Source organism: Diadema antillarum, unplaced genomic scaffold (assembly GCF_040938485.1).
Source record: "Diadema antillarum isolate AM-2024a unplaced genomic scaffold, OU_Dant_1.0 seq00000764_RagTag, whole genome shotgun sequence".
In the NCBI taxonomy this organism is placed as follows: Eukaryota; Metazoa; Echinodermata; class Echinoidea; order Diadematoida; family Diadematidae; genus Diadema; species Diadema antillarum.
This window is the reverse complement of record NW_027271654.1, coordinates 1,284,372-1,298,252: the sequence shown is the minus strand read 5'-3', so window position 1 is coordinate 1,298,252 and position 13,881 is coordinate 1,284,372. Positions and strand designations below refer to the sequence as shown.

The window sequence follows — 13,881 nt, the reverse complement described above, 5'->3', positions numbered from 1 at the left end:
CTACTCAGAGAGTCAAAAGTAAGCTTGTTGAGCATATATTCCAATATGATTTGACACCTGATATTCAAGTCCTGTATAGTTTTGGAGCAAAACCATGATAATTCATTGACAAAAAACTTTCTCACTCGCACATTGCCTGCTTTTTTCCCCATATCTGGCATATTTTTCATTTGTCATATTGAGTTTTGTTTGACTGAATATTACTAACTGCACAAGTAACTTCAATAAGAGTTTATGGACCGATATGTTTGTGTATGTGTGTATATGTGTGTGATAGAGAGTTAGGTAACAGTGTTTATATTAGAGTGTGCGAAACAATGACAAGCTTTATACAGTAATGTGATGTATTCATTGGGAATGCTGTCATAGTGTGATTTGAATGTGATTTAGGACATGCTGAGATACTCAAGAAATGGCCAGTTTTTTCTTGGTTATAATGCATTTGTGTGTGCTGACCATGCTTAACCTCAGAAAGGATTTATTGGGCATGTGACCCAATGGACATACAGGTAGAGAGATGACCATGCAGATACAGGCAAAGCTCAAATTTCCAAGGTGTATGATGGTAGCAGAGACTACACAGGCACATACAATACGATGTAAGAGAAAATAAAGGGATGTGTAGTTGTAATGTGGCATCATATCATGTCAGTGTGTTAGGTGCAGTCAAACTTGCTATAGCAACCACCTGTAAGGTCTGTCCACCAGCTCAGACCAAGGAATTGTTTTTTCCCCCCATGGAACATTTTATGAGTGACCTGTCCATAAAGACCACATACCCCTGAAGGCTTCTCTTTCAATCTTGGGTGGTCTGCTCAACAGGTTTCAAGCTATTATTCCTGGGTTGTTAAACTCATTCTGACGTTTCGAGGGACGTAAATTCAAGCCTGTATATCTGGAGATGGATTGTTTGCTTGCAAAAGTGTGTGGATTTGATGTGGTATTAAACAGGCATTTTATCCCTCTGGTCAGGTTTTCCTAATCTTTAATTGTTAGGAGCGTAAAAGGTATCTGGCGAATCAGATTTTATTCGTGCGTGCTACTGAGGCAGTTTAGGCATGTCACTGCTCTGCCTCAAATGTTGTGGTGAAATTATGAAGACTTACGATGTTTTGCAAGCAATTTGTGTAAGAGCTTGTCTCGGGTTTGTCTTTTTAAAATTGACATTTTGTGATAGAATTACAACAAAGAAGAGATCTTCTTTTCACACATGAGTTTAACATCTATTTTTGTTTGTTTTTTTCCTTCAAACCAGGGGGCCATCCTCACAACGATGTTGGCTACTAGGAACTTTTCCAGTGAGTATCCAGTGTGGTTCTTGATCTCCAAGCAACCACTTTCTAATTTTTCCACGTTTTTTTTTTTCCTCTCTCTGCTTCTCTTGGGCCTTTTTTTCTCTCGTCCTCTTAAATTCTGTTTAGTTCATACTGCATGACGTATCAGCGTATCAGTGTCCAGATCACATTTTCATTTATATCATTTTCTTATGATTTTTATTCAATGTTAAACTTAAACGTAGTCGTTGCTTACAGACTTTTCATTTTGACATCACCTGCAACTTGTTACCATGTTTAGAAGTCTTCCATTTTGATGGATAAGTACACTTTTGATTTTCACTCATTGACGAAACAAATCTGGATTACAGAGAATCAATTTTGAGATGTGATGTGATACTAGCAATTAGTGAAAACAGTCAATTCAGTGTTCAAAGAGGCAGTGAATATACTTGTATACATTTTGCTTTACCGAGCAAATATATCGTGGAAAAGGTGTCGTTTTAGTTGTCAGGAAACTGGCAAAATTTAAATTGTTCGAGTTTGTGTACATGTTAAAGGGGAGTCATACACTTTGTGTGTGGCCCATTTGAATCCACTCAGTGGCGGTATTTTAGTGTCTACAAATAGTAGATGTAAGCAAGTCGAGAAATTGACTAAGAAATTTTCATTGTGTAAACATGGAGCAGACCAGCGATAATATAAAGATACTGCATAGTTAGCGAACAAAAATGATGGGGCCTTTGAGTTTCTAATGCAAGTCAATTAGTGTGTGTGTGTTTTTTTAAAGAAAACTGTGTGAATCTCAACAATTATGAAATCTTCGTCAAGAAGTGCTCAGATTCACTCCCCCAAATTTTACATCGAATGATAAGTTTGATAATATCCGAAAGGGCACCTAGCTATATATACGATGATACAGCTCTCCTTTTCTATTTCATTCAATTATTCTTTTTGCAATGCAATAATGAATATAATACAACATGATTTAAGAGGAGATGATATGGGACAGATTTCCAAATGTCAATGAATATGGCCTTTCTCACGTCTAACCATATGCCTGTGAAATGGAGATTTAACAAAAATGTCAGATTAGCGAAGTGATAGCCTTTCAATTCATTTAAGATGCCATCACATATAGCATCATTCAATCAGATAAGGTTGCTAGTGTAGGCTTTAATTGAGGTGGTCTATGAGTACAGATTTATTCTAGTTCTTTTTTTTAATAAACTAGATGGAGAGAAACACAACGTGTTTGAAATGTTGCCATTTAGGGATGAGTTTTAGAAACTACCGCTTTCATGAAATGGTTAGTGCTCTTATTGTTCAGCTTGACAAAGAGGGAACAGAGATTGAAACCTGAAAATACTACAGCATTCTTAATTTTGGGGGTTTCTTCAGTGCAATTGCAACTGCGATGTTACAATTCTAACAGGTGCTTAAACGTGTATTTACAGAAATATATTTTGAAGCAAGTAGGGGAATATTGTAGAGCAAGACACAATCTATGATTGCGTCTGTGTAAAGAGAATCTGCTATTATTATCATTTTGCCGGGATGTTTAGGTGGTGAAATAAGATTTCTATACATTCGGCGCAGTGTCGAAATATGCTAAGACAGAGAATACGGAAAGTCATTGTAATATGATTGTCAGGTTTGATTCACAAATTGCCAAGCAGTTACTGATGTGTTTGCCTCGGAAAATTGTTTGCAACGTTAGACGATTTTATCGTAGGACCACTCTATCGTGTGAGCTAACCATTCTTTGTTTGGCCTTCTGTAAATAGAAATCTTTGTTGAAGGCAAGTATGATTATTTTGTGTATTTGGATTCAAAAGAGTTTCAAAAAAAAAAATCCAGCAACAGTGTTATTAACAAGATATATGCAATTTTTAAGAGTGATATTTCTTTGTGATTAGAGAAATGGACAGTCCCTTTTTTCCCCCTTCCTCTTTTCTCTCCTGTTTTTTTTTTTTTTTTGTGATGCCTTTTGATGCGTATGTAATAACGCTAAGCTCCATCAATCACGTGTATTTGCAGAACGTTTCTCAAAAACCAGCACTGAGAGGGAAAATAAAACTATCTGCCTATCCATGGTCCAAGGTATACCAACTTCAGCCACTTACTCCTAATCTTTTTTTTTCCTATTTTTTTTTCTCTCGAATACTTACCAAATCATGACGAATGAGACATACTAAGAATTTCTCCTCACCCATGTCTTGCTGCTTGTATTTCTTTGCTAGTCCTCATACTCACTTTGTATATTTTTTTCCTATTTTTTTTTTTTTTTGAGACAATGCCCCCCTTACTGCATGATGGTGACTTTACTATAACCAATCTATGTAGGACATGCTGCTTCTAAACGTGTATTTTTTGTATGTGGATGTCAGAATTTTTGTTCGTTTATTTCCCAGCTTCGACCAAAAAGAAAAAAAAAAAAAAAAAAATCAATTTTAAAGCAACCTTTCTTCTTGTATGATAAAAAAGTTCCCAGCTGGGTGCTCATTTATGTATGTAGCGGGCAGGTAATTTGCATTTTTGTGCGTCAGTGGTTGATTTGGCAAGTAGGGGTGTAGGGCTTTTACGAGATCATCCGCTAATGTGCATGTAATGGGGTCTTTGCGGGGCTCATATCATCTTGGATTAGATGTACTTTTTGTTGTTTTCCTTTTCCTCCAGACACGTAGTCAATCCTGTCATTGCTATGGGTTGGAAGATATTGCTATGTTGGCTGTAGAACCTTGCTTTTCTATGTAATATTTCATCTTCGATGGGATGTATTTATATCACTTATCTATTTTTGATGAACTTTATTATGGGATGATTAGCTCACTTCACTGGTTCCTGCTTTTCATAGAGTTTAGGATGAAAGTACATAGAGGTCTTTTTTTTTTTTTTTTTTTTGAGAATGAATTTGATCATCATTAGATATTTTGTCTGTTGAAAGGGCATTTATTATCATGAATGCAATGTGGCATCATTTTCTGTACCCTTTGTCTGTGGGAACCTTGTGCATCCCAAACAAAGTTCATGGAGATCTCGTGGGTTTATCTCCTGCGAATGAATACAATGTTTGCCGTCCCAAGTTAGAGACTACTGTCGTAGATGTACAGACACCGCCATAAAATCTAGGACTTAGTGCATTTTCTCACTCACCAGATGACTTCCGTTCTTTCCCACAATTCAAGCTTAACCCGTTGAGGACAGACTGGTTTTGCTACAACACGCATTTCCCATAGACACCTGCCCGAGTATACTCGGGACTGGTCCTCAACGGGTTGAAATATGCTAGGGTGTCATATTGATGGAAGTGTGGATAAAAGTAGGACAATTTGTAAAAGAGTTGAATTCGTTTGGGTTCTTCAGTCTGACAATCATAATTTGTTCACATATATAACATTGCAACCATTTCTCACTTATCAACTAGTCTTTTTGAACGGGATTTCATTTGCATTATCAATTGAAAATCACTGGAGTCTGCCTTTATATTTCTTTTATAAGAACAAGGTTCATTATTGTCTCTTGAAGTTCATAGTGCTTTGCAGTATTTTTATTTAAACTATCTAGACATTTTCGTCTGACTTCAGATGCTTGGAGCTCCAGTATTCCTGTCACAAAGAATGCATGCTGTTGAGATGTATTTAAGAGAATATTTCATCGATTTCTCCTTCTTTTTTGTCCATGTGTAAAAAGTATAGTCAAAGACAAAACCCTATATTTCTGCATGATAAAAAGGCAAGTGATGTTAAACGTTTTCAGTGCACCAGAATATAGCATATCTGTAAGGATCTATGCAATCATTTAAAAAATAGTGATGTGTTATGGATTAAAGTAATATCAGATCATCTAGAAAAGAAAAGGTCACTACAGTCTGTTAGAAAAGGTTAGAAGTAAGTTTACCTTGCAATTATCATAGATGTTGTATGCTCACACTGAAAACAGCATGCTAGGATACCACAAGTTCCGTTGGTCCCACATGTGGAAAGATCACTATCCTGTTGTAGAACAATGTGAAACCAATTATTATCTAGTAGTTTTCCAGTTTTTGGCAGGTTCTTGTTTTACTCATTTATTTATTTGTTTATCTGTCTTTGATTTGTTCATCCTAACATTTTTAATGCTCATTCACTCTGCCCTCCCAACGTCCCTGTCTTTGTACTTTTTATCATCTGCTATGTAATATGAGTTTAAAAAAAAAAAAAATTTTAACTTCAAGGGCTCTAATGGATTCCCATTTATTGTAAGGTCCACCTCTTTGTAATAGGTGGTGTGCCCTTTCTTTAGGATTGTTACCTGCCTGTTGAATAGTTCAGTGAGTCTCACATGAAAAGTAGTCTAAAACCTGTGTTTGATTGTGTCAATAACTTAACATAGGTAATGGGTGGCATAGACTTGTTTTGATGCTGTGGAGTAATAAATCTTTATAAGAGCCAATTTGAGCATGTACAGTTGTATGTGCCATCTGGTGGATTGAACTCATACATTTCTAAGTTGATGAGTACATTTCTGCAGCTTCTTTTGAGAGAGTTTAGATGAATATGTCTGCAAAGATAATAGCTGTGGTCACTTGTCTTTACAACACAATTCTTGAAAGTCAGATAGGGCAGCAGCATTATTTATTGGTGATGGGGAAAAAAAGAGGAATGTTGGTTAATTACTGGTGATTGGAAAAAAAAATGTTGGTTTGTGAAAACTGACATATGTTGGGTCTGGCTTCATGGAGTATAGCATTACAGATGTTATCCTTGAATTACATGTCTCTTAGAGACATTTTGAAATCTTAACATGATGTGAACACACCCACCATGTACTCCTTTGCTTCTCTCAGCCAAGAGGTGGGGGCTTTTCAAGTATCATTAACATTTGTGGAATAGCATGACTTCCAGACAAACTTGAGCTCAACCTCTTCCACACCTTCTTACTCTCCCTTTCCCAACCCCCAACCCTTCCCCCTGTCTCACCCTGCTTCCCCCATGACCTGGGATCGGGAAGTACCGCTCTGGGAGATGAAGCATTTGCATTGCACATGATTGAAATCATTGAAATTCCACTTACACCAACATCCAGTATCAAGGTTGTTTGGGATGGAGGAGATTGGGACACTCTCAGCTGCCTGCAGTAGTATTTGGCTGGGTGTGGGGAGGGGAGGGGAGGGGAGGGGAGGGGGGGGAGGGGGGGGGGAGGGGGAGGGGGTAAGGAGGTAGCTGGTGGGACACAGTTTTGCAGTAATTTTGCATTATCTCTGCAAAAACATGGAAAGGATTTTCTTCAGAGATTTCTGCCATTGTATGAGTCTCATACAACATACGAAAACTCATTTCCATCTTAACCTTCAAGTTGGGTATCAGATCGTAATGAATGATGATGTGTCCCGAAAATTGTCATATTGTTATGTCACTAGCAAATTGTGACAAAGAAGTATGTAAAGTCTATATGCAATTCAGTATTATATATACAGCTATTGGCTCAGTTACATTTGTCTGTCACCATGGGTGTACACATTCTAAGCATTTGCAGCAATTTAATTCATAAGAAATAAACATTCAGTTTTATATTTGTAAAAAATATAGATGCAGCGGAGTTAGATTTCCTCTTTTTGTTTATTATTGTAAGTGGTCAGAGATGGTGTACATGTATTTGCACAACCTAGTAATACAATACTCATCTCTAGCTGCGTAAGTGTGTTATGAAACCACCTTACCAAGCTCTTCTTGCAATGTAATCAGATGCAGAAGAACTTGAGCACACATGTACACCACTGACTGATAGAAGATGTGGAGAGGATGGGGGGGGGGGGGGGGGTGGCCGGGAGGAGGGTGGTAATAGAGAGGAGGGAAAATAAAATCAATTAGGCTGCCCTCAAGTGAAGTACAGCGAGGTTCGCCCGCTGGAACACATTAAATCAACATCTCGTCATGTCTCTCGCAGTTTGTCACCATTTTGCGGCCGGGGGTTGAAAACTGGAGAGGAAATGGTTAACTGGGAGACAAACTTGGTGCTGTCCCATGTTATGTTGATGTATATAAATTATGTACACTGGGGAATGTGATATGCGAAATGCCTGCATATATATATTTATGTATACACACATATATGGTGCTGTGTTTTATATTTATAAAAATCAAAGGAAAAATTATGTACAAGTACTTCTGGTCATATATTGGCTGCACGTACATTTCATAGACTGCACAACTGTTATATCTAAAAGTCCATCTAGTCCAGTTGGAATATCCACTGGGATTTTGTAAGTTTGGACTGCATAATTGGTTAATATGAATTATCAGAAGCATGCATAAAGTATTAGTCCTAAATACTGCAAGATATATATGTATGCAACAACTATCAGCTAGAAATGCATACTCGGTAGAAAACTAGTAGTATTGGATTGTGCTGTGTGTACAAGGAGTGATTTTTATACTTCAAACCCCGTAGTGTGCTGCTAAATATGTGCCTAATTCCGTCTAGCTTTTGTCAAGTACTGAAATCCTGTATGGTATCCGGTTCTTGCCACCTGTTTTACTCACCCTTCTATATATTTCGTTTGGTCTCTTCCTTTGTTTTCTTTCCATCAGTCTATCTCAACCCATGTCTTTGAAGTATCTATCACACAGTTTCCGCTGCATCCCATCCCATCTCTTTTGGGCGTTCAAAAGCCCCGATCAAAATTTCTTTTTCTCCTCAGTTTTATTCCCATTTTGGCTTTAATCTATAATTTCCCATTTCTGCCTGATCTATCTCATATTCATTTTCATCTGAACTATTTTCTCTGTAAGCAAGATTGTTAGGGGGTTTTGTTGTTGTTTTTGGACAAAGAAGGATGAAGGTAATCCTCCATGGGAATAGTCTTGTGTGCAGAGAGCTGCCTGGTTAATCCGAGTGTCAGACAATTTCATCTTCTATAAAGATAAGAGCCTAGATTGATGCAGTACCAATCAATCTGTCATTTATAACACCATCTCAATGATATCCCTTTATCTGTTATCTTTTTTGGGCTGTGTGATGATTACCCCACAAGCTTTTTCAAGTAAACGTAAAACAACGTCCTTGAATTCAGTCGAGAGATGGCACGGCGTACCATATGCTTCAGTTGTACTCTCCACGGACCACGTAGAGTATTGAATCACTCTATGTAGTTTAATAGTAAACTTGTCCATTTCAAGGTAGCTATCGCAGTAACGAGTGTGTTACTGTGTCCTGTCTTAACACGATCGTGACATGGCAGAGCTGTCAGCTGTGTTTGCGCTGGAACAATATTTGCTCCGACTGCACGGGCCTGGAAATTGCTCATCAAATTTATTTTCCTCCTCACCTGTCGTCTGTTCCAATCGAGCAAATTCCTCCTCGTAGAGATCCCATGGCCGACGCCCTCCACCGGTTCCGATGCCTGAATGCTGTGAGATGTTTTCTCTCTGTAATTATCATTAGCTCCCTGCTCAGTTCCTCGACCAGTTCTGAAAACTTATTTGCAGGTGGCAAAAAAAATATGAAGTGGGATTCAGTTTTTGTGTCTGTGTTGATTGTGGATAATGATTGTTTCTGTTTTGAAGGATGTCATGTATAAATAGGTGAGAATTATCTTATTGTCAGACTCGAAGAGGAACAAGAAACCAACTTATATGGAGTCAGTTTAGAGACAGACAGAATGGGAATGGAATACCATCTTGGGCAAATTGGCACAGCTGTTGACGATGTAAATTGACTCTTGTTTCATGTGTGTGTGGTAGTCTATGTATGAGTGTACCAGTACAAATAAGGAACTCGCAAACAAATTTTTGTACTAGTTTCTCTATGTGACGCATCACTTTGTAGCATTGAAAAATCAACTATAAGGGCACCATGTGAAAATGACGGTTTAGTAGCTTGATGAGTCTGTGAATATCACAGGCTTGAGGCCATTTGGACTTTATCTGTTTATACATTGTTGTGTGCCTGTATTATGACTTGTAAACCCAGGCAATGAACCGAAATATGAGATATGTGTATGTGTAACAACCAAGGGGTTACTTGCAATTATCTCTTCCAAGGCTTATATTTCACATCATCACTTATACGAGGAGTCTTAGCCATAAAGATGCAAAAGCCAGTTTTGGTCGTCAACCCCTTTCTCCAATGAGTACAGATTACAAGATTATGTGCTGGCAGTACCTTATCATATTACCTTTTTTTTTTTGGGGGGGGGGGGGTGTTGTATTCTGCTTACAAAGTTGCACTACAAACACAGTGGGCTGTAGGGCTCTTATACCATTTCTTATGAGCTTACATGCACACACTTCAGAATTATGTGATTGTCAGCATTTATTAATGATGAAGAATTGCTTGAAATTCTGAGATATAGATGAAGCCACTCATTGTATGAATGGTAGCAATAATATGCATTGCCATTGTGGAAGGGTGAACACAAGAATTATATTGCCCTCGTTGTGACCACATTGCAGTCGTCCCTCATAAATTATGGTCAGTATCTATTTTGGGCAATATATTCCACTGTTCCCCTCAGGCCAGTCAATATTGTCCAAGTATCCAATAAGACCTGCCAGCCAGAACAAGAACACATCATGGACAACATAACCAGATGTATTGCTTTAATCACAAACCATGCAAAGTGCTGAATTGAATCACTGAAGATTTCCAAAAAATCTGAAATGTTTGGGACCTTGAAAGCTGCTTGCTTGTTTTTCCAAGTATGTAACATTACCACCACATTCTGGATATGTGACAAATCTACAAGAATGAATACACAGAGCTTTGCATCAGGACTACATTTCATGTCGATAGAATTCCGTATCTATGTCGTGTGACATATTACCAGGGTCAAGGCTTATGGAAGCAAATAGAAGCTGGTACAATCAGACGTCAGTCTTTCCACAAGTCATAAAAATTCTAGTCGGTAGTCAGGGATGACAAAACTCAGCTGCACAATACCACATGTTCGTCATCCTGAAAAACCCAGGAAATTAGAGCGGTATGGTAGATGCACAGTGAGAATTTGGCCAAACTTAAGTATGCACACTACATAATAATGTAAATCCTGTGCATGAGCTTCATAATTGATTTCATAGTGGTTAGTAAGCCGATTAATTCAGTCTGTGCACACACATGCTCTTCATATCTCCTTTGTTAACACATTAAAAGTTGTAGGAGAGAGAAGACAAGTAAAAACTAAGTCACTCATATTCAGACTTTTTTTTTCATTTCCTTCTCTCAATGTCAGCTCTAGAATTGAATTCACTTTTGCCAATTGGACCCACTTTGTAAAGTGACTAACATCCTAAATGGGAAAGTAACATGTTCTCTGTACATTATGCATTCTTGGGCTGATGGAAATTCTCTTTATTATGACTGCCTGATAGAATACCACTACAACAACATCAACAAATCATCATGGTCAAGGTCATGAATTCTAGCGTTGCAAATAGCTTTATCTACGTGGGACAAAAACTAGCAATATGAGATATATTGTTGACTACAACAATATCAATAAAGCCTTAAGGTCAAGGTCATGTATTTTAGTGTTGTAGGTAGCTTCATACACATGAGACAAAAACTAGTAATATGACATTTTGCCTATTTGTGACATTTGAAAAATAAATTACAGCTGTAGACCTCATATTTCATAATTTTTACCCTTTACTTACAACTGTAAATGGTTTTTTTAATCTGTTGTATTTTAATCATTCATTTTGAAATGTCAAAGAAATTCTATCATGGTATCGTAGTATGATGTCTCTAGGTGTAACTAAGTTCATGCTGTCTACTGATATTTTTAAAGCACATTTTACAATTTTGTAAAATATATGTAGAGTAAAATAATGTCGCATTTGTTAGGTCATTTTTTTATGGAGCCCTCCCCACATTAAATTTGCATCTTTCATGGGTGAGGGTGTGGTCTGTTAGTTTGTCCATGGATGGAACAATTGCTAGAATACAAAATGCTGGTGAGGCAACAAAACCTTGTATATCAAAAATATCCAATGTTCAGGAGAGCCCCCCCCCCCCCCAAAAAAAAAAAAAACAAAACAAAACAAAAACAAAACAAAACAAATGACGACAGCCAAAGCACTGTAGCATATAGGATCACCTTTCCTTTGACAAGCCGTGGTAGCTACATTTTTGGGGTAAGACAGCGAAGATTTAGATGGGACGTCACTTAATTGTTCATGAAAATTAATCACTGATCCAAAAAAAAAGAAGTGATTTTCACCAAAATTTGAGATACATAGAAGGTCTTGTCACCCCAGTGACAAAATTTATTTGATGCACTGACAGCTTGTCACATTTCATAGGCAGCAAAGGTGGCAGGCATGCCTAGTGGCCATGGAAATTAATTTCTTTCCATTGCAGCGAAAACTGCAAACATAACAAGCTTATTCAGGGAAAAAAAATCTCAAACAGTCACTAGGATGGACAATGACATGGCTTTGGTGTCATTTCACATGATATAAAGAATGCTCATGATGGGGGTGATCTCACTAATCGTGAACTAATGACAATATTCCATGCTCGTGTATTGTAAAGGCCTGCCCAATGAAAGTTTCACGGGGTGCTGATTTCAGCAATTGGAAGTGCACCAGTGTGGATTGTTAGTTTTCAATTGTTGCTGAATATTGATTGGACCTTGGTCCTGTGGTGTAGAAATAGGATGGTACGGGCAATGTGTCGGCCTGTAATGATTCCCTTTGATCATTCAATCAAAGCCAAATTTTGTGTGTATTGATGCGCTGTGGTCTCCACTGAACTGTACTATAGAGCTGGATGAGTCACTTATGACATAATTTTATCATGTTATGCATAATGAAGCAAACCAAGTACATACACTGTATATGTTGTAGGCACACGTACATGCCAAAGATACAACCTGAGGGGTTTGTGTGTTTTTCAGCTGGGGTTTATGCTTTCATTTCTGGTTCTTTCTTTTTTCTCCCCACATTTAAATCATCCCCCTTTACTTGGGGGTTTCTATGATGTTTCGCATTTCTCTATTTCTGTATGTTCCAAGTACGACATAAATATTATACTATACGTATGATATGAAGTTGAGGATGGAGCTGTATGTAACTTGTGAGGGTGTTTCTAAAAAAAAAAGCACAGTGAATAAAGCACATAACTTGTCTAACCCTCTCTCACCTAGCCGCATCCCACGCACTACATGTTGCTGCAGGGCAACAAGAGGCATGGGTTGCCACACACACAACATTATGTTGCATCCAACAAAAAGTCCCTATGCTCACGCTTATGTAGAAGAAAGCAATGCACTTGCACATTATTTCCACACCGAGAGGATTGCATCATCTTAAAGTGAAAGTCATCTTGCTGCCACATGTTGCTAGTTTTAAAAAGAAAGAAGTTGCTCTCAATGTTGCTTCTGTCCTTTTTGCTTCTCTCAGGAAATCCAACTTCTGCACCAAAGGAACAACAAACCACTTCAGGTTTGACCCATAATGCACATATCACATTCATTAACACGTTGAGTTCTTTGTTTTGTTTTGGTTTATTATGATCAGTTGCCCTTTTTTAAAATCTGTTGTTTTTTTCTTTACTAAATCATCACGCTGAATCCTCATGACATTGTGAGGCTTACAGATTTTCCTTTGGTATTTCAGTTTATTTTGTATGAACTTTACGGAATGCGAGACCTTGTGTTTACTGTCACATTCTATGCAACCATCCATTTGTAGGTGTCAGAATCTAACATGCTCTTCTCCCTCCCTTTTATTTGATCAGTTTTGTTTGGTTTTGATGTTTTACACGAGTTTTACATCCCCCAAAACTAACAATGCATCCATTGCAGGATTGCAGCTTATCCATTAACACTGATAGAGATGTAGACTTGACATTGCAATGCATTGCTTGCAGAAGTTTGCCTCAGAATGTATTTGCAACATCTGAGAACACTGAAATACACCAATGTGTATCTCCATGTCTTTACATTTTGAGTTGATATACTCTCCAAGACGATGAGAAGGGGGGGGGGGGGGGAAGAGGGGTGCAGCGGGTACCCTCAATGCTCCTAATGGAATGTGCTTCAAAACGATAGGTTTAAATACTTGTTTTCTTGTGTCTCTGTTGGAGTCGCTACACATCCACAGTGCCAAAGAATGTATGTCCCCAAATGCAGCCAGCACATGTGTCAGGGTCAACCCTCGCATACTTTGGAATCTTAATGCTCGTGCCAGACACAAGTCAATGAAGGGGCACATCCCAAACTACAGGCACGGAACAGATACAGAAATAGGTACATTGGTTTAAAAAAAACCAAAAGAGACGTTTGATATGCCCCTAGTTTACTACTCGACCGCCAAGCTCATGATGGCAATGTTAAGTCTCCAGGTTTCATCGAAAATCTTCTTTTGTTTGGTTACAAAATGTTCAAGATGAGATCATTGCTGTTCTCTTTTGTTTTGGTTTATACAGGTGTACAAGAAATGTCCAAAAAATGTACATCTCTGTGCATCATTCCAAAGCCCTCCTATATTATAGTGAACAGCCACATGTAAAGAGCACTGCTTAGTTTACACACCACCACCCATCCTCAACCCTCGCCTCACGCTGCACGAGTTTTAACGACACATGCCTCCCCCTTACCCCCTCTAACACAAGCTGTAGTAAT

At 38.1% G+C, this 13,881-nt stretch overlaps 1 protein-coding gene across 9 annotated transcripts in view; it reads left to right on the top strand.

The window, feature by feature from the left end:
- LOC139738680 (calcium/calmodulin-dependent protein kinase type II subunit alpha-like) overlaps positions 1-13,881 on the top strand; it is a 194,448-nt gene that overhangs the window by 143,214 nt on the left and 37,353 nt on the right. For 4 of the 9 annotated variants that reach the window (XM_071649304.1, XM_071649303.1, XM_071649306.1 and 1 more), the window contains exons 11-12: positions 1,256-1,298; positions 3,315-3,377. In XM_071649304.1, coding sequence (XP_071505405.1) covers positions 1,256-1,298; positions 3,315-3,377 — 106 coding nt within the window. Of the gene's footprint in view, positions 1-1,255; positions 1,299-3,314; positions 3,378-12,658; positions 12,701-13,881 lie in introns of all 9 variants that reach the window. The other 5 variants (XM_071649310.1, XM_071649308.1, XM_071649311.1 and 2 more) reach the window with 2 other exon arrangements.